The 18906-nt window shown below is 49.6% G+C and overlaps 1 protein-coding gene across 2 annotated transcripts in view; it reads right to left on the bottom strand.

The window, feature by feature from the left end:
- Positions 1–4658: 4658 nt before the first annotated feature.
- Positions 4659–18906, bottom strand: part of DHRS7B (dehydrogenase/reductase 7B) — a 41171-nt gene continuing 26923 nt past the window's right edge. For both annotated transcript variants that reach the window (XM_030211032.1, XM_030211033.1), the window contains exons 6-7: positions 7615–7767; positions 4659–4867 (exon numbers count right to left, since the gene is read on the bottom strand). In XM_030211032.1, the coding sequence (XP_030066892.1) occupies positions 4662–4867; positions 7615–7767 (359 nt within the window). In that variant the 3' untranslated portion in view covers positions 4659–4661. The remainder of the gene's footprint in view (positions 4868–7614; positions 7768–18906) is intronic.

The following is an 18906-nucleotide window of genomic DNA, read 5'->3' as shown; positions in this document are numbered from 1 at the left end:
CTTCTCTAGTGTCTGACCATTAAGATATGCAAAATATAACCAGAATGCTAACTCGGAAAGAAAGTTGAAAGTTCCTAAATGTAATGTTCCTTTTCACATACACTGGACAAAACATTATTCAGTTAATTGCAGAGCCCAGGAAGCCTAGAAATGAAAGTTCATTATTAAGTAAACGAGGTGCTTGCCCAAGTGGGATGGCAAAAAAGAAGGTGCAGCTGAAACTAGCTGAAAGAACCAGCGTGTGCGTTTGCCAGTACGAAATGTGGGCAGATCTTAAGGTCAAAGGTTTGCCTGGTATCCTTGCTTCATTCCTCCTAGAAAGCCTATAAAAATGTTTATTCGGAATAGGTGACGTTAAGAATATTTGAATAACTTTGCATCTAGATTAGTGTTTTTTTTTCATTTTGGAGATACATTTTCTATGTTGCAGTGCATTGGCTGTAACTACTGAGATTTTCCCATATCATCTATTTCCGTCATAATAATTGCAGCGGCAGTCTGTACTAGAGACCTGCACTGGAACGGGATTTGCGGGAATAGTGTGGGGGGGGGGGGGCGGAAGTAGTTCCTGCGGGGTTCGCAGGGAAGTGCCAGCCTCACTCTCGCCTAACAAGTTCTTCGAAGTTCACGTGCCTCCTCCTCCTCGCTTTAATCAGCCTGTCAGGCTCACAGTAGGAAATTGAGCAGCAATGCCAGCGAATCATATTTAGCCAGAGAGTTTCTGCACACCAGCAAAGCCCGCCCACCACCGAGAATCAGCCACCTCCACTGGCCACAGCACTAATCAAAACATCTGCACATGCCTCCGTTATAAGTCCAGCTCTGTGCGAACCTGGCCCGTGACAGACATTTCATCTTCCAACTCGTAAAGAGATTTGGCAATAGACAGAGTTAGTGGAATAAAAAAAAAACTGTTTTCAGATCCTGCTTTTGTAACTAATCTTCCTGCAGGCTCAGTCTTTCATCAGTCACAGAAGTGGGCGACCGTCACATCCACATGTGAGCGAATCTTCTAGACTCAAGAGTCTTCCACATGCAGCGTATGCACTGGCAGCAGCCGATTCCAAAGTCCTTGCCTGCTAGTGCTAGCTCGCCTCCTCGAACCGTTCCAGAAAGCCAACCGGAAATTTTATAGGTACTGTTCTTTTTGCTTGTCTTAGTCTCTGATCTTGTTTGCAAGCGTTGCAATGCAGAGGGGAGGGAGATAGGGATTGGGGAAGCAGTGGGTAGTGGTGGTACTGGTAGCTGGCTTCCCATGTGTGTGATCCTGGGGTGACTGAAATTATTGAATTAATGTATTTTTGGATTTGGGGGTTCTCGGGTTAATACGTAGGGAATAGGGGAGTGATAACAACGGTACCTGTTAGCGCTAGCAGGATGGTTATGTTAATTGATAAGGCTGTGATAATTGATTTTGCTTATTAAATTAGGGTGACTGTGTAAAAACCATATTTATTAAGTTGGCATAGCTAGTAGAGAATGACATGGGGACGGGGACAGAGCCCACAGTTGGAAGGGTAGAAGGTGGTGGTGGTGGGAAGGAGGGTTATTATAGCTGCACATTGTTATTATTGTTTTCTATTTGTAATTTATACACAACAGTTGCACAGCATATTGTTCTTTTTTATACTTTAATAAAAAATCATGTGTTCAAGGCTTCTGTAGATGAGGACAGAGTCCATGGGGACCGAGCGGGGACGGGGCCAAATTTTGTCCCCGTGTCATTCTCTAATAGTTAATCATCTCATGCCTGTTTTTGGCACATTTTTTTTTAATTTTTTTTTTGTGTGTTAATGAAAATACAAAGAGTACTTCTGAAGGTTACAGGTGGGGATGGAGAAGATTACTTGCGAGGACAGGTGGGAACGGGTTAGATTTCTGTCCCTGTGCAACTCTCTAGTCTGTACTGATCCTTTCATGAATGATAACTGCAATTAATGATTGCTGCATGTAAGAACAGTCTTAGCCTAACTGATATTCAAATTAAACAGAGAGAAACGTAGTAGAATCTGTATCTACTTTTCAGGCAGCTACTGTAACCATTGAGATGACTGCGCCAGAAATTACAAAATTAAATCAGATTGTAGCATAGAGCAATGAACCTGAGGAGCACATGTCCTACTAAGGGGTAATTTTTTTTTTTTTTATTTGAGAAGGGCTAATAAAGTGTCAGGATTTGCTTACTGTGAATCAAACAGCCACAAAACACTTGAAAAAAAAAACAAACACACCAGCTGACAAACAAAGAATTTTGGTGGGAAAAATTGTAACCATCTGGAATATGGAGAGAAAGTTAATGTCGCACAAACAGGAGTAGCTAATCTGCTACATAAGAGTCAAAGAAATAGTCACTGCTTATAGAAACCAGAATAACAAAGGTTTCTGTCAGTGATCCCTGATGTGAGGAAAAAGTCAAGCCCGATACCAGTGAGAGCTTATTAAGGAAGAGAGGCACAACCCCCAGAGCACTGAAATAAATCAGGACAGTCTCACCCAATGCAGACTGACTTCCACAGGAGAGGTGGTGGTCCAGTTGTCGAGGGCAAGGGGATCTCGGCTACCTCGGCTTCATATAACAGCTGCCTTTTTAAAATAGGATTCTATGCCAAAGAAGGCACTCCAACTTCAACTGAATCCCAGGCATTAAACTGGGTCAGAAGAACAAGCCCCGCTGAGACATTGATTCAGGAGATAAGCCAAATAGGCACCCCGAAGTCAACTGAGACTCAGCATAAAACTGGCACAGGAGCACAAAACCCCAAAAGGGTAGTTAAAGCTCAACTGAAACTAGTTAGAAACTGGGTCGGGAGCAGGGCTGTTAGCACACCATCCATCCGCTTGGAAGACTGAGGAAATACTGAACATTCTATGCTGCATAATACCCTTAAAGGGTGAGTCTCCATCTGCTGTTAGAGGGACAGAACCCATTGGTCTGGACTGGTCTGATAGGATGCGATGGAGTACTTTTGAAAAACAGCTGTAGTCTTAACAGCTGAAGTGATATGGAGGTGTGACTGGGCTGAGGGTTGTACTGATATTTAATGGATTTCTATCCCACATTCTCTGTAAAAGCTAAGCAGGGTACAAGCAAACCATTTGCTTTTCTGGACATGGATGGTCAGAGGTATGGAGAGAAAGGATTGTAAACAATGTATTCGAGAAAAAGAACAGTTTGTAACATGGTGTTTCAGCTTGGGTAGAGCTGATAAGAGGATGAAAGTGGGAAGGAAGAGAGGGGTGGACCAAATGCTTACGAGAAACAGGATAAAAGGAGGCTTAATGGTAGATCTGTGACCAATACATGACTAATCCAGGAGATTTTACACGATTATCAAACCGGGGCAGCCCAAATATGAGTCTATGTCCTGTTTTGGTGTTCTTTCGTTGCAATCTTCACAGCTCCTGACAAGAAAATCAAGCGCAAAGGACAAAGCAAATGCACGGAAAGAGGCAACAACTTTGAGAAGTTTCTACACCTGAGCCACCAGACACAGTCAACATATGGTTAAATACATCTTTATCAAACAGTTATGGCTGACGTTGGAAATAAGAACTAGTCGTTACACTTTCCAAAATATTCACATCATTTAATCATGTGGTGCAGCGATAGCAGTGGCCTAGCAAGGGAGGGGCAGGAGGGGAGATCCGCCCCGGGTGTCAGCTCGGGGGGGGGGGGGGATGCTCCCTGCCAGCCCCCCAGCCACCCCCCCCTCGGCACATCGACACCCCCCCCCCCGACCAGCTCCCGCACCCTACCTTTAAAAAGAATATCGGAATCCCAGGCGAGGCGCAGCGCCTGCCCTGCACGTAAAAGAAATGTGGACCGTCGGGCCTTCCCTCGCTCTATCTGTCCCGCCCTCCGCTGACGCAACTTCCTATTTCCGCAAGGGCGGGACAGACAGAGCGAGAGAAGGCCCGATGGTCCACATTTCTTTTACGTGCAGGGCAGGCGCGAGGCGCTGCGCCTAGGATTCCCATATTCTTTTTAAAGGTAGGGTGGGGGAGAGGGGGGTGTCGATGCACCGAGGGGGGGGGGGATGTCATCGTGCTGCACCCGGGGGGGGGGGGGGGGTGCAACGGTGACCCGCCCCGCCCCAAGTGGCAGCCCCCCGTTACACCACTGAGCAACAGACAAGATTTATATGTTCTTTTTAACTCTCATCTCACAAGCTATGCACATCATATCGAAGGCTCCCATGTCCAGCCCTTCTACTCCTCCCTCAAAAACATTAACCGGTTTTTGCTCTAATTTTTTTCACCCTGGCTTTCTAAACCAATTTCAAGCTAAATGGTCATTCTTAGGACTGATAAAGCAGGAATTTAAAAAGACTTTAACAATTATTTGGAATGGTGGTAAAGCAGCAATGCTATGCTGATCCTTTTGCGTGTCTCTTGGTTCAATGTTCATCTTTGCTTCTGTGGTACAAAGGTTGCACATGACCTCAGGACTTCGAGCGGGGCAGAATGACTGTGATCCGGAACTACACCTGTACTTGGGGTGTTGGCTCACAAGCAGGGTTCACTGCGTCAAAAATCAGGCTGATTGGAGGGGGGAGGGGGCAAGGCAGGGAAATAAATTTCTCATGTTCCTGAAACACAACTTCTCCCTGCAGGTGACGGCACACATTCTGGGTGAAGAACTGGAAAATTTAGAACACGGTTTAGGAGTCCTTAATTTTTCTTTCCTTTTTAGCTCTGGCTGCCATAAGGGTGAAGAAAAGTTTAGGTATTAGTGTCCGCAAGTATACAGCCAGTGTGGGCATTAACCCAGCAATCAGCACCTCCTTTTTCTTTTCACCAACTGCTTTAAGAACAACCTTGGCCACATCTTCAGGGGTCCTTCCTTCTGCTGTGTTCTTGTCCATAACTAGACAAATGGAGAAAGATGGTGAAACTGCCGTTTAGGAACATGAATCCCTCATGAACTGTTCCACTATGACAAAGTGTGCCTTTAGCAGACCTATGAAACCGCCAATAGCTGACAATTCCGCGGATCATAATCTAGACCAGGGGTTCTCAATCCAGTCCTCGGGACCCACCCAGTCAGGTTTTCAAATATCCACAATGAAAAAGATTTTCATGCACCGTCTCCACTGTATGCAGATCTTTCTCATGCATATTCACGTGGGTATCCTCAAAACCTGAGTAGCTAAGTGTGTCCTGAGGACTGGGTTGAGAAGGCCTGGTCTAGAATAAAGAATGAGGGTGACAATATTAATAGACTAGTAAAAAAGCCCCGTTTCTGATGCAAATGAAATGGGGGCTAGCAAGGTTTTCTTCTGTGTGCATGTGGGAGTGTGTGTGTCCCTGCCCTCTACCCTCTCTCCCTTCCCCTGTGCTGTCTGTCCCCTCCCCCCTCGGAGTCGAGTCCTTCAGTGTTAAGTTTCCTGCTATGTTTGTGTTACAGAGATAGTGAGGGCTTCTGCCCTCTCTCCCCTCCCCCCTCTGAGTCCTTCAATGTTACAGAGAGAGTGATTTGATTTCGTGCTTTGCTGTGTTTTCCTTCACTTTTTGTTACAGAGAGAGCGAGGGCGGGGCAGACACTCATGGGGAAACCGGATATCTCTCCCCCTTCACACTTCCAGCTGGAGGCTTCATTTAGAACGTTGGTGGTGCCTTTTATATATAGAGATGTACCGGAGTCCAGAGGGCTAAAGGTATAATCAAGGGAGAGGAATAATTTAACTACTAGGGAATTTAGAGCAGTCACAAGGTAAGACTCCAACAGGTCAGGAAGAACAGCATGGTGCCTCTACCTGGCCCCATAAATGAGGAGGTAATTTTAGAACAGAGGATCAAGGCACAGAGGCTGTGATGCTGTGCCTGTGTGTTATAAAACAGATGACCCAGAAGTGTCTACACAAAGTTACACCTGCTCCGAGGCAGGTACAAGTCAGTGCATTGCATGTGCCAACAGGAATCAGTGAATATCTGTGCATTTTCGTAAGTACATGCATAGGTGCTGGACTTCCCCCTCCCCACTCTGCCCACGCATATATTGCATTAATTTTGGTGCTTTTTATTAATGAATTACTACATGTATAAGATTTATACTGGGACAATTTATAAGTATCTACTTGCCTGCATAAAACATTGGTCTAGATGCTTTATTCTCTTAAAATTACTCCAAAAATGTACGTCACTGCTACCTTTTTTTTAACCACCTAAATCAGTGATGGGCAACCTTTTGAGCTTGGTGTGTCAAAATTCACCAAAAAACCAAGCATAACTCGGGTGGTGTGTCACTTCAAGAAAAATCACTGCTACTAGGACCGCCCCCGGGCCCCCCCTACCCGAGATCGCTGCCCACCTGAGGTCGCCGGGCCCCCCCTCCACCCGCTACCGGGCCCGGAACTAACCTTAAAGCCTCCTTTCACGTTGCAGCAAGCAGCAGCAGGGCAGACCTCTCCTCCTTCCTTCTGTGCTCCGCCCTCGCGGACGTTACGTCAGGCGAGGTCAGGACACGGAAGGAAGGAGTGGCCTGCCCTGCTGCTGCTTGCTGCGACGTGAAAGGAGGCTTTAAGGTTAGTTTCCGGGAGCGAAGAGGGAGGGCGGACCACACTGCGGTGCTGCCGCTTGTCATCGAAAATGGCTACGCGTGTCAGTGCTGACACGCGTGTCATAGGTTCGCCATCAGGGACCTAAATCAAAATACTTTCGTGATACTCATCAGCAGCAGAATGCAGTAGGCCAGAGGGGCCATGGCCCCACCAGTATTTTGCCCAACACAGCATCGGCAATTAGAGAGCTTGGGGGCAGGGCTGGAGATGACTTTATCTGGCCTCTCAAGCCAAAAGTTATTCCACTGCCTCTCATGAAACCTTAACTGGAGCAAAACAAATTATCCCTCAACCAGACAACGCACCCAACAATTTCTAGCAAGTTGGATAAGTTCAGTTGTGCTCTGAACCAGCCATCCATAATAATTCTTCGATAGCAGCAGAAAGTACCGTATTTTTCGGACTATAAGACGCACCGGACCATAAGACGCACCTAGGTTTTAGAGGAGGGAAATAGGAAAAAAAAAATTTTCCTCTTTCCCTCCTCTAAAACCTAGGTGCTCCGGTGCGTCTTGTCCGGGTTTTGGACCTCCGTCCCGTACTTACAGGATTCCGTGTTCCCTGGTGGTCTAGTGACGTCGAGAATCTCGGCGGCCATTTTGAATCTCGCCGAGACCGTCGGAAAGCATTGAGAAGCACGGAGAGCAGCGCGATGGGCAGGAAAGAGGGGGCTCTTTCCTGCCCCGACGTCACTAGACCACCAGGGAACACGGAATCCTGTAAGTACGGAACGGAGGTAAAAAAAAACGCTACCTTCGGACTATAAGACGCACCCCCCATTTTCCTCCCAAATTTTGGGGGAAAAAAGTGCGTCTTATAGTCCGAAAAATACGGTAGTTTGCATTTGCTATCCGTCCTTGGCAGATATTTCATATTAGACCTGTCTGGCCACCTCTTGGGAGTTTTCAGTCCAGGCCCTGGGATTCCTTGCTTAGTTACAAACCACATCTCTGCCTGTCTTTCCTCAATCAGTGCAGGGATCAGTGGTCAATCACTGCCACCTATTCTACTGAAAGATATAAATGTTTCCAAAACAGAAGGGTGCGTGCCTCACCTCCATATCGAGATCCATTCGCGGTAACAGCATTAAGAGAGAGATTAGTCTGTATGTATCCAGGACAAACTACAGTCACCTCGATCTCATACTGCTGTACCTCGGCTCGCAAACAGTCGAAAAATGCCTGGGTGGCATGCTTAGATGCTGCATCTGCAAAACAAACACATCAGAAATTAGCGCACAGCAGAACGTCCAGAGATAAATAATGGTATTCTGCATCCCCGACCTCTTTTGTCATTTCTTATGAAAGAAAAATCTATCTGGAGAGAACAGGACCCCAAAAACCCTTCCCTTTATCTCTCTAAGTTACAGTTCAGGTGCTTCCCTTCAAGCTTTTTTACTTTCACGCTGCACACACTCATGAGCTTTGCAATTAAATGTTGCATGGGGGATTCTTATGATACAAGGTCTTCATCTCAGTGTTTTGGCTGAGCTTCAGTCTACACCAACTGGAATAAAAACATCTGTAAAATCTGATAGTGCAGTTCATGTTTACCTTAGAATGTAAAATTACTGCACTATAACAGCATAAATTTCAAGATAAGTACATAAGTAGTGCCATACTGGGAAAGACCAAAGGTCCATCTAGCCCAGCATCCTGTCACCGACAGTGGCCAATCCAGGTCAAGGGCACCTGGCACGCTCCCCAAACGTAAAAACATTCCAGACAAGTTATACCTAAAAATGAGGAATTTTTCCAGTCCATTTAATAGCGGTCTATGGACTTGTCCTTTAGGAATCTATCTAACCCCTTTTTAAACTCCGTCAAGCTAACCGCCCGTACCACAATGACCCATAAGATCATACACGGAGAATTCCCCCGGCTACATGAGCGATTTGATCGACCTCCCTTCCAGAAATAGATCTATTTCTTCACGAACTTATCTCAACCTACACCTTCCCAATTGTAGAGGAATTAAATACAAGACCTACTACGCATCCAGTGTTTCCTTTTTGGGCAGCCAGTTATGGAATGCTTTACCCAGACCAATCCGATTAATTAACGACTTCTTGCCCTTTAGAAAAATGCTGAAAGCTCATCTCTTTAAGCAATCCTACCCTAATGTCCCAACATAATCTCACCAACCTCCACTCCCAATTCTGTTCTGATTTAGATAACGACCCCATCATTGGTTCTACTTACCTCTCCTCCCCCATTCCCCCTCTACTCATCCCATCCTTCTCTTCTCCATCTCCCCTTTTTATCCCTCCTTACCCCATTTCTCCCAAATTTATACTATCCTATCCGTCTACCTTCTCTTATTCTCAGCGTACATTATCAAGATCAACTTATAATGTTTTGAAATTTCTATTATATGACTTTTGTATTTCAAATTACTATGTAAGCCGCATTGAGCCTGCATTGTGTGGGAAAGCGCGGGGTACAAATGTAATAAATAAATAAATAAGAAGGGAACCACACATTTTTTAATGAAAACAAAACTGGTTCAACCTACTAACTCTGAACCGGCTGGTCAAAAGGTCAGCCAGGTGCTCAACCGAAGAAAACCCTGATGATAATCGGGTGACCTCTAATCGGGAAAGCTTTGTAACTTAGATTTTCCCAAGGATTGATTCAGGTATACAAGTTATAAAGAAGCCTTCTTCATATAAAGTTGAGCTGCCTCATTTTGGATTTTTAGAGCACTATGTTACAGACAGCAGGCCATCTTCTTTGCAGCCTTTTGACATTTGAGAGCTTAGAACAATTTTCAAAGCCAGTCTGGGTAAGATCTGAAAACTGCCCACCTTTACCTGAATAAAAAACAAATAGACTGCATTTCCAAATTTATACACACATTCTTCCTGCAAAAAAGCAGGCTCAAAATGTTCAAAAGCCAATACATGCACACGATTTTCACACTGAGAAATAGTGCGAAATCCACCCATGAAAGTACCCAATGGATCTGGCACTAACATGGGGCAGTGTAAAAATCGCCTCCCCAAATGTATACAGTGTATATAAGGAATGGAGAAATTAGATCTTACCTGCTAATTTGCTTTCCTTGAGTCTCTCCAGACCATTCCCGACGAGCGGGTAATATGCATTCTTACCAGCAGAGGGAGACTGAGAACTAATGAATAGTGCACCTGTATAAGGGACTGTACAACCCTGACCTGCTCAGTATTTCAAATAGCCAAGCAGTAACTTTCAAACTAGAAGGCAATACACCTAACTACAAACTTACACCTATAAACCAAGTTCCCGGAAGAAATCCCAGAAGGAAGAGAGCACCATGCCAGTTACCAATACATGAACAGATGCTGTTTGTAGCTCCAAAAAACAATAGGCACCCCAGCCACCCACCCACTGTCAGGCGGGGTTCAGGAATGGTCTGGAGAGACTCAAGGAAAGCAAATTAGCAGGTAAGATCTAACTTCTCCTTCCTTATTGTCTGCTCCAGACCATTCCCGATGAGCGGGAAGTGCCAAAGCAGCACTCACCAAGGCTGGGAAAATCCCTAGAGTAACACAGAAGCTCCAAATGAAGCATCCTGCCCGGACTGAACATCCAACAGATAGTGCCTGACAAATGAATGCAGAGAGACCAGGTCGCCGCCCAGAGGAGGAATCAGAGAATGTTCCGGCCAGAAAGAAGCCTGGGTGCGTGGGGATTGTGCTTGCAGCACAGCAGGCACTTCCTTTCCAGACAGTAGATATGCATAGGAAATCATCTCTTTAATCCAGTGAGTGATGGAGGCCTTAGATGCCGCCTCTCCCTTCCACGGACCCCCAAACAAAACTAAAAGCTGGTCCGACTTCCAAAACTCCGCCGTCCAGCACACATAACACTTAGAGCTCTACAAATATCAAGCCTATGCAACTGAGAAGGAAACATCCCTTGGAAAAGATGGTAAAGAGACCGATTGACATGCAATGGGGACATCACCTTAGGTAGAAAGGAAGGGGCTGGCCTCAACGATACGTTTTCCTTAGAGAAGATGAGAAATGGCTCATGCCATGACAAAGCTTGCAACTCCGAAATACGGTGCACCGACGTGACAGCCACATTAGAGTGAGAACTTTAAGGGTGGTGCCAAGGAAGGACTACTGGGTGCGCATAGAAGGTCTCAACCTTTTAACCCCATGGAAAAACCGGGAGACATCCGGATGAATGGTCAACAATTTCCCCTGAAGCGGTCCCCAAAAACAAGTGTGCGCTGCCAGCTGCACCTGAAGGGAAGACAGAGACAAACCCTTTTCCAATCCACATTGAAGAAAGTTCAACAAGTGACCCACCAAAGCACCTCTCTCCTCACACCAGGCCTCAAAAATACACCAGATTCGCACATAGGCCAAAGAAGTGGACCTTTTCCTGGAACTCAAGAGTATGAACCACTCTGGCAGAATAACTCTTCAACAATTGAAATCGCACAACAGCAAAGCCATAAGCAACAACCAAGCCACGTCGGGCATTAGGATGGGACCCTGACTCAACAGACCATTCTCCAAGGGAAGGCGAAGTGAATCACCTACTTGCAACCTCATGAGATCTGCATACCACAGCCGGCGTGGCCAGTCGAGTGCCACCAGAATCATGAGACCGTTGTGAACCTGAATGCGCTGAACATGACCAATAAGCGGCCACGGAGGAAATACAAACAACAGTTCTTGACAAGGCCAGGGCTGAGCCAACCCATCGAGACCCTTTGACAGCGTTTCCTTTCTGTGACTGAAAAAACTTAGGGCCTTGGCATTCTCTGCCGTGGCCATGAGATCCATAATCGAAGGACCCCAGCCATCAACGATGAGCTAGAATGTGAAGGGGGCTAGGCTCTACTCCACTGGATCCAGACAATGACAACGGAGAGAGTCTGCCTCCAGATTGGTGGAACCCAGTACATGTGCTGCCAAAAGTAACTGAATGTTCTGCTCTGCCCAGACCATGATCAGTGCTGCATCCTGTGCCAAAAAAGAACTCTTGGTACCCCCCCCCCCCCCCCCCCCGGGGAATTGATGTATGCAACCACCATCACATTGTTGGAGAGCACGCGAACACCCCGGAAGTGCAACGGCTGAAATGCCAAGAAAGCGAGACAGATTACTCGAGTCTCCAGCCGGTTGATGGACCAATGGGACCCCTCCACCAACCAACTTCCCTGGGACACTTGCCCCTAACAATGGGTGCCCCACCCAGCCAGGCTGGCATCCGCTGTCACCAGAATCTAGGCTGGAGGGTCCAGAGACATGCCCTGACTCAGATGATGCTGGTTTAGCCACCACTGAAGGTGAGATGATGCTGGTTCAGCCACCACTGAAGGCTGAGGTGCACTGGCTGATGGAGCCAAACCTTGAAAGAGAGCACCTCCACCTGAGACCAGCACGCCAAGAGGGCAGAATAGAGAGGCATGTGAGCCCTCACCCATCACACCACTTCGATGGTTGCTGCCATGGAGCCAAGAACCTGAAAAATCTCCCACATGGATAGAGTCCTGGCCACAAGTAGCTGATGAATCTGGGACTGAACCTTCAGGATCCCGCTGCCAGAAGATGCACCATGCCATCACAGGTGTCGAAGCGTATCACCATGTACTCCAAGGACTGTTTGGGGGAAAGAGAACTCTTGGGCACATTGACCACCCAACCTCAATGCTGGAAAAGATGAACGACCAGATCTGTAGCTCTCCGGCTCTCCTCCACCAACTTCACCTGGACTAACCAGTCGTCCAGGTAGAGGTGCACTAGGATACCCTCCTGCTGTAGCTGGGCTGCCACTACTATCATTAACTTGGAAAAGGTCCACGGCACCGTAGCCAGGCTGAATGGCATTGCCCAAAACTGATAGTGTTCTTCCAAGACCACAAAAAGAAGAAACTTCTGATGATCCCAGAGAATGGGAATATGAAGGTGTGCCTCAGACAGATCCAAGGACGTTAGAAACTCCCCCGGCTGTACCGCCACAATAACTAACTGGAGGGTCTCCATGCGAAAAGGGGATACCCGCAAAGTCCGATTCACCAGCTTCAGATCCAGAATTGGACACCAGAAATCCTTCTTTTTGGGAACAACAAAGTAAATGAAATACCTCCCAGAAAGCGAATGCTACATACCTGTAGAAGGTATTCTCCGAGGACAGCAGGCTGATTGTTCTCACTGATGGGGTGACGTCCACGGCAGCCCCCTCCAATCGGAATCTTCACTAGCAAAGGCCTTTGCTAGTCCAAATTCCTCAGCCACAAAAAGTGCTGACCACGGATGCGTCTCTCCTGGGATGGGGAGCTCATGTCGATGGGCTTCACACCCAAGGAAGCTGGTCCCTCCAGGAACGCGATCTACAGATCAATCTTCTGGAGTTACGAGCGATCTGGAACGCTCTGAAGGCTTTCAGAGATCGGCTGTCCCACCAAATTATCCAAATTCAGACAGACAACCAGGTTGCCATGTACTATGTCAACAAGCAGGGGGGCATGCGCGGCCGTCTTCCCGCCCGAACCGGCTCGTGTTCGTCAGTCCAGTATGTAGCAAGACAAATACAAGGGAAGACACAACTCCAAAGGGGAGGCGGGCGGGTTTGTGAGAACAATCAGCCTGCTGTCCTCGGAGAATACCTTCTACAGGTATGTAGCATTCGCTTTCTCCGAGGACAAGCAGGCTGCTTGTTCTCACTGATGGGGTATCCCTAGCCCCCAGGCTCACTCAAAACAACAACCATGGTCAATTGGGCCTCGCAACGGCGAGGACATAACTGAGATTGACCTAAAAAATTTACCAACTAACTGAGAGTGCAGCCTGGAACAGAACAAACAGGGCCCTTGGGGGGTGGAGTTGGATCCTAAAGCCCAAACAGGTTCTGAAGAACTGACTGCCCGAACCGACTGTCGCGTCAGGTATCCTGCTGCAGGCAGTAATGAGATGTGAATGTGTGGACAGATGACCACGTCGCAGCTTTGCAAATCTCTTCAATGGTGGCTGACTTCAAGTGGGCTACCGACGCAGCCATGGCTCTAACATTATGAGCCGTGACATGACCCTCAAGAGCCAGCCCAGCCTGGGCGTAAGTGAAGGAAATGCAATCTGCTAGCCAATTGGATATGGTGCGTTTCCCCACAGCCACTCCCCTCCTATTGGGATCAAAAGAAACAAACAATTGGGCGGACTGTCTGTTGGGCTGTGTCCACTCCAGATAGAAGGCCAATGCTCTCTTGCAGTCCAATGTGTGCAGCTGACGTTCAGCAGGGCAGGAATGAGGACGGGGAAAGAATGTTGGCAAGACAATTGACTGGTTCAGATGGAACTCCGACACAACCTTTGGCAGAAACTTAGGGTGAGTGCGGAGGACTACTCTGTTATGATGAAATTTGGTGTAAGGGGCCTGGGCTACCAGGGCCTGAAGCTCACTGACTCTACGAGCTGAAGTAACTGCCACCAAGAAAATGACCTTCCAGGTCAAGTACTTCAGATGGCAGGAATTCAGTGGCTCAAAAGGAGGTTTCATCAGCTGGGTGAGAACGACATTGAGATCCCATGACACTGTAGGAGGCTTTGACAAAAGCAAACCTCTCATGAAGCGAACAACTAAAGGCTGTCCTGAGATCGGCTTACCTTCCACACGGTAATGGTATGCACTGATTGCACTAAGGTGAACCCTTACAGAGTTGGTCTTAAGACCAGACTCAGACAAGTGCAGAAGGTATTCAAGCAGGGTCTGTGTAGGACAAGAGCGAGGATCTAGGGCCTTGCTGTCACACCAGACGACAAACCTCCTCCACAGAAAGAAGTAACTCCTCTTAGTGGAATCTTTCCTGGAAGCAAGCAAGATGCGGGAGACACCCTCTGACAGACCCAAAGAGGCAAAGTCTACGCTCTCAACATACAGGCCGTGAGAGCCAGAGACCGGAGGTTGGGATGCAGAAGCGCCTCTTCGTCCTGTGTGATGAGGGTCGGAAAACACTCCAATCTCCACGGTTCTTCGGAGGACAACTCCAGAAGAAGAGGGAACCAGATCTGACGCGGCCAAAAAGGAGCAATCAGAATCATGGTGCCTCGGTCTTGCTTGAGTTTCAACAAAGTCTTCCCCACCAGAGGTATGGGAGGATAAGCATACAGCAGACCCTCCCCCCAGTCCAGGAGGAAGGCATCCGATGCCAGTCTGCCGTGGGCCTGAAGCCTGGAACAGAACTGAGGGACTCTGTGGTTGGCTCGAGATGCGAAGAGATCCACCAAGGGGGTGCCCCACACCTGGAAGATCTGTCGCACTACACGGGAATTGAGCGACCACTCGTGAGGTTGCATAATCCTGCTCAACCTGTCGGCCAGACTGTTGTTTACGCCTGCCAGATATGTGGCTTGGAGCACCATGCCGTAACGGCGAGCCCAGAGCCACATGCTGACGGCTTCCTGACACAGGGGGCGAGATCCGGTGCCCCCCTGCTTGTTGACATAGTACATGGCAACCTGGTTGTCTGTCTGAATTTGGATAATTTGGTGGGACAGCCGATCTCTGAAAGCCTTCAGAGCATTCCAGATCGCTCGTAACTCCAGAAGATTGATCTGTAGATCGCGTTCCTGGAGGGACCAGCTTCCTTGGGTGTGAAGCCCATCGACATGAGCTCCCCATCCCAGGAGAGACGCATCCGTGGTCAGCACTTTTTGTGGCTGAGGAATTTGGAAAGGACGTCCCACAGTCAAATTGGACCAAATTGTCCACCAATACAGGGATTTGAGAAAACTCGTGGACAGGTGGATCACGTCTTCTAGACCCCCAGCAGCCTGATACCACTGGGAGGCTAGGGTCCATTGAGCAGATCTCATGTGAAGGCGGGCCATGGGAGTCACATGAACTGTGGAGGCCATGTGGCCCAGCAATCTCAACATCTGCCGAGCTGTGATCTGCTGGGACGCTCGCACCCGCGAGACGAGGGACAACAAGTTGTTGGCTCTCGTCTCTGGGAGATAGGCGTGAGCCGTCCGAGAATCCAGCAGAGCTCCGATGAATTCGAGTTTCTGCACTGGGAGAAGGTGGGACTTTGGATAATTTATCACAAACCCCAGTAGCTCCAGGAGGCGGATAGTCATCTGCATGGACTGCAGGGCTCCTGCCTCGGATGTATTCTTCACCAGCCAATCGTCGAGATATGGGAACACGTGTACCCCCAGCCTGCGAAGTGCCGCTGCTACCACAGCCAAGCACTTTGTGAACACCCTGGGCGCAGAGGCGAGCCCAAAGGGTAGCACACAGTACTGGAAGTGACGTGTGCCCAGCTGAAATCGCAGATACTGTCTGTGAGCTGGCAGTATCGGGATATGCGTGTAGGCGTCCTTCAAGTCCAGAGAGCATAGCCAATCTTTTTCCTGAATCATGGGAAGAAGGGTGCCCAGGGAAAGCATCCTGAACTTTTCTTTTACGAGATATTTGTTCAGGGCCCTTAGGTCTAGGATGGGACACATCCCCCCTGTTTTCTTTTCCACAAGAAAGTACCTGGAATAGAATCCCAGCCCTTCCTGCCCGGATGGCACGGGCTCGACCGCATTGGCGCTGAGAAGGGCGGAGAGTTCCTCTGCAAGTACCTGCTTGTGCTGGAAGCTGTAAGACTGAGCTCCCGGTGGACAATTTGGAGGTTTTGAAGCCAAATTGAGGGTGTATCCTTGCCGGACTAATTGAAGAACCCACTGATCGGAGGTTATGAGAGGCCACCTTTGGTGAAAAGCTTTCAACCTCCCTCCGACTGGCAGGTCGCCCGGCACGGACACTGGGATGTCGGCTATGCTCTGCTGGAGCCAGTCAAAAGCTCGCCCCTTGCTTTTGCTGGGGAGCCGAGGGGCCTTGCTGAGGCGCACGCTGCTGACGAGAGCGAGCGCGCTGGGGCTTAGCCTGGGCCGCAGGCTGTCGAGAAGGAGGATTGTACCTACGCTTGCCAGAAGAGTAGGGAACAGTCTTCCTTCCCCCGAAAAATCTTCTACCTGTAGAGGTAGATGCTGAAGGCTGCCGGCGGGAGAACTTGTCGAATGCGGTGTCCCGCTGGTGGAGCTGCTCTACCACCTGTTCGACCTTCTCTCCAAAAATGTTATCCGCACGGCAAGGCGAGTCCGCAATCCGCTGCTGGAGTCTATTCTCCAGGTCGGAGGCACGCAGCCATGAGAGCCTGCGCATCACCACACCTTGAGCAGCGGCCCTGGACGCAACATCAAAGGTGTCATACACCCCTCTGGCCAGGAATTTTCTGCACGCCTTCAGCTGCCTGACCACCTCCTGAAAAGGCTTGGCTTGCTCAGGGGGGAGAGCATCAACCAAGCCCGCCAACTGCCGCACATTGTTCCGCATGTGTATGCTCGTGTAGAGCTGGTAAGACTGAATTTTGGCCACGAGCATAGAGGAATGGTAGGCCTTCCTCCCAAAGGAGTCTAAGGTTCTAGAGTCCTTGCCCGGGGGCGCCGAAGCATGTTCTCTAGAACTCTTAGCCTTCTTTAGGGCCAAATCCACAACTCCAGAGTCATGAGGCAACTGAGTGCGCATCAGCTCTGGGTCCCCATGGATCCGGTACTGGGACTCGATCTTCTTGGGAATGTGGGGATTAGTTAAAGGCTTGGTCCAGTTCGCCAGCAATGTCTTTTTGAGGACATGGTGCATGGGTACAGTGGACGCTTCCTTAGGTGGAGAAGGATAGTCCAGGAGCTCAAACATTTCAGCCCTGGGCTCGTCCTCCACAACCACCGGGAAGGGGATGGCCGTAGACATCTCCCGGACAAAGGAAGCGAAAGACAGACTCTCAGGAGGGGAGAGTTGTCTTTCAGGAGAGGGAGTGGGATCGGAAGGCAGACCCTCAGACTCCTCATCAGAGAAATATCTGATGTCTCCTTCGTCTTCCCACGAGGCCTCACCCTCGGTGTCAGACACAAGTTCACGGACCTGTGTCTGCAACCGTGCCCGACTCGACTCCGTGGAGCCATGTCCACGATGGGGGCGTCGAGAGGTAGACTCCCTCGCCCGCATCGGCGAAGCTCCCTCCGCCGACATAGTCGGGGAGCCTTCCTGGGAGGCGACGGCAGTCGGTACCGCACGCGGCACCGACGCCGGGGACCTCACCTCGGGCGATGGACCAGCCGGCGCCGCGCTCGACAGTACCGGTGGCGCAAGCACCGCCGGTACCGGAGGGGTAGGGCGCAACAGCTCTCCCAGAATCTCTGGGAGAACGGCCCGGAGGCTCTCGTTTAGAGCGGCTGCAGAGAAAGGCATGGAGGTCGATGCAGGCGTCGACGTCAGAACCTGTTCCGGGCGTGGAGGCTGTTCCGGGCTGTCCAGAGTGGAGCGCATCGACACCGCTTGAACAGAGGGTGAGCGGTCCTCTCGGTGCCGATGTCTGCTGGGTGCCGACTCCCTCGGCGACCCAGAGCTCTCGGTGCCGACACGGGAAGGGGACCGGTGTCGATGCTTCTTCGACTTTTTCCGAAGCACGTCACCGGAGCTTCCCGGCACCGACGAGGAGGACGTAGAATCCAGCCGTCTCTTCCTCGGGGCCGAGACCGAAGGGGGTCGGTCTCGGAGGGGGCTGTACCACAGGAGCCCTCAGGGTGGGGGGAGACCCACCCGAAGGCTCACCGCCACCAGCAGGGGAGTGGACAGCCCTCACCTGCACTCCAGACGAAGCACCACCGTCCGACGACATCAGCAGACGAGGTCCCGGTACCACCGACGTCGATACAGTCGCCCGATGCCTCAGCGCCGATGCAGAGGTCCGATGCCTCGATGCACACGATGCACTGGCGGCCGAGGAAGAAGTTCTGGACGCTGACGACGTCGATGCACTCGATACCCCCGGTGCCGATGCTGACGAAGAGCCCGAGAACAAAACGTTCCACTGGGCCAATCTCGCTACCTGAGTCCGCTTTTGTAAAAGGGAACACAGACTACAGGCCTGAGGGCGGTGCTCGGCCCCCAGACACTGAAGACACGACGAGTGCCTGTCAGTGAGCGAGATTACCTGGGCGCACTGGGTGCACTTCTTGAAGCCGCTGGAAGGCTTCGATGTCATGGGCGGAAAAATCACGCCGGCGAGATCAAAAGTCGAAATGACGAAAATTGGCACCAGAAAAATTTAGAGAGAAAATTTCGACCGAGGCCTAAGTGAGGCCTACCCCGACGACGAAAGAAAACTTACCGGGGCAAAATCTGAAAATACAGGAAGGGGAAAAAAAAGCCGAAGAGGCTTCCGGAACACTTCCCGAACAGTTGAAGAATTTTCCGAAGAAAAACACGTCGAAAAGGACGCGCAAGGTCGACTTTCCGGGGCACGAACGGCGCAACACGACCGTACCGAGCGTGGACAAAAGAAGACTGACGAACACGAGCCA

Source organism: Microcaecilia unicolor, chromosome 8 (genome assembly GCF_901765095.1).
Source record: "Microcaecilia unicolor chromosome 8, aMicUni1.1, whole genome shotgun sequence".
In the NCBI taxonomy this organism is placed as follows: domain Eukaryota; kingdom Metazoa; phylum Chordata; class Amphibia; order Gymnophiona; family Siphonopidae; genus Microcaecilia; species Microcaecilia unicolor.
Note: the sequence above shows the minus strand (reverse complement) of the source record. Positions and strands in the feature narration are given on the sequence as shown.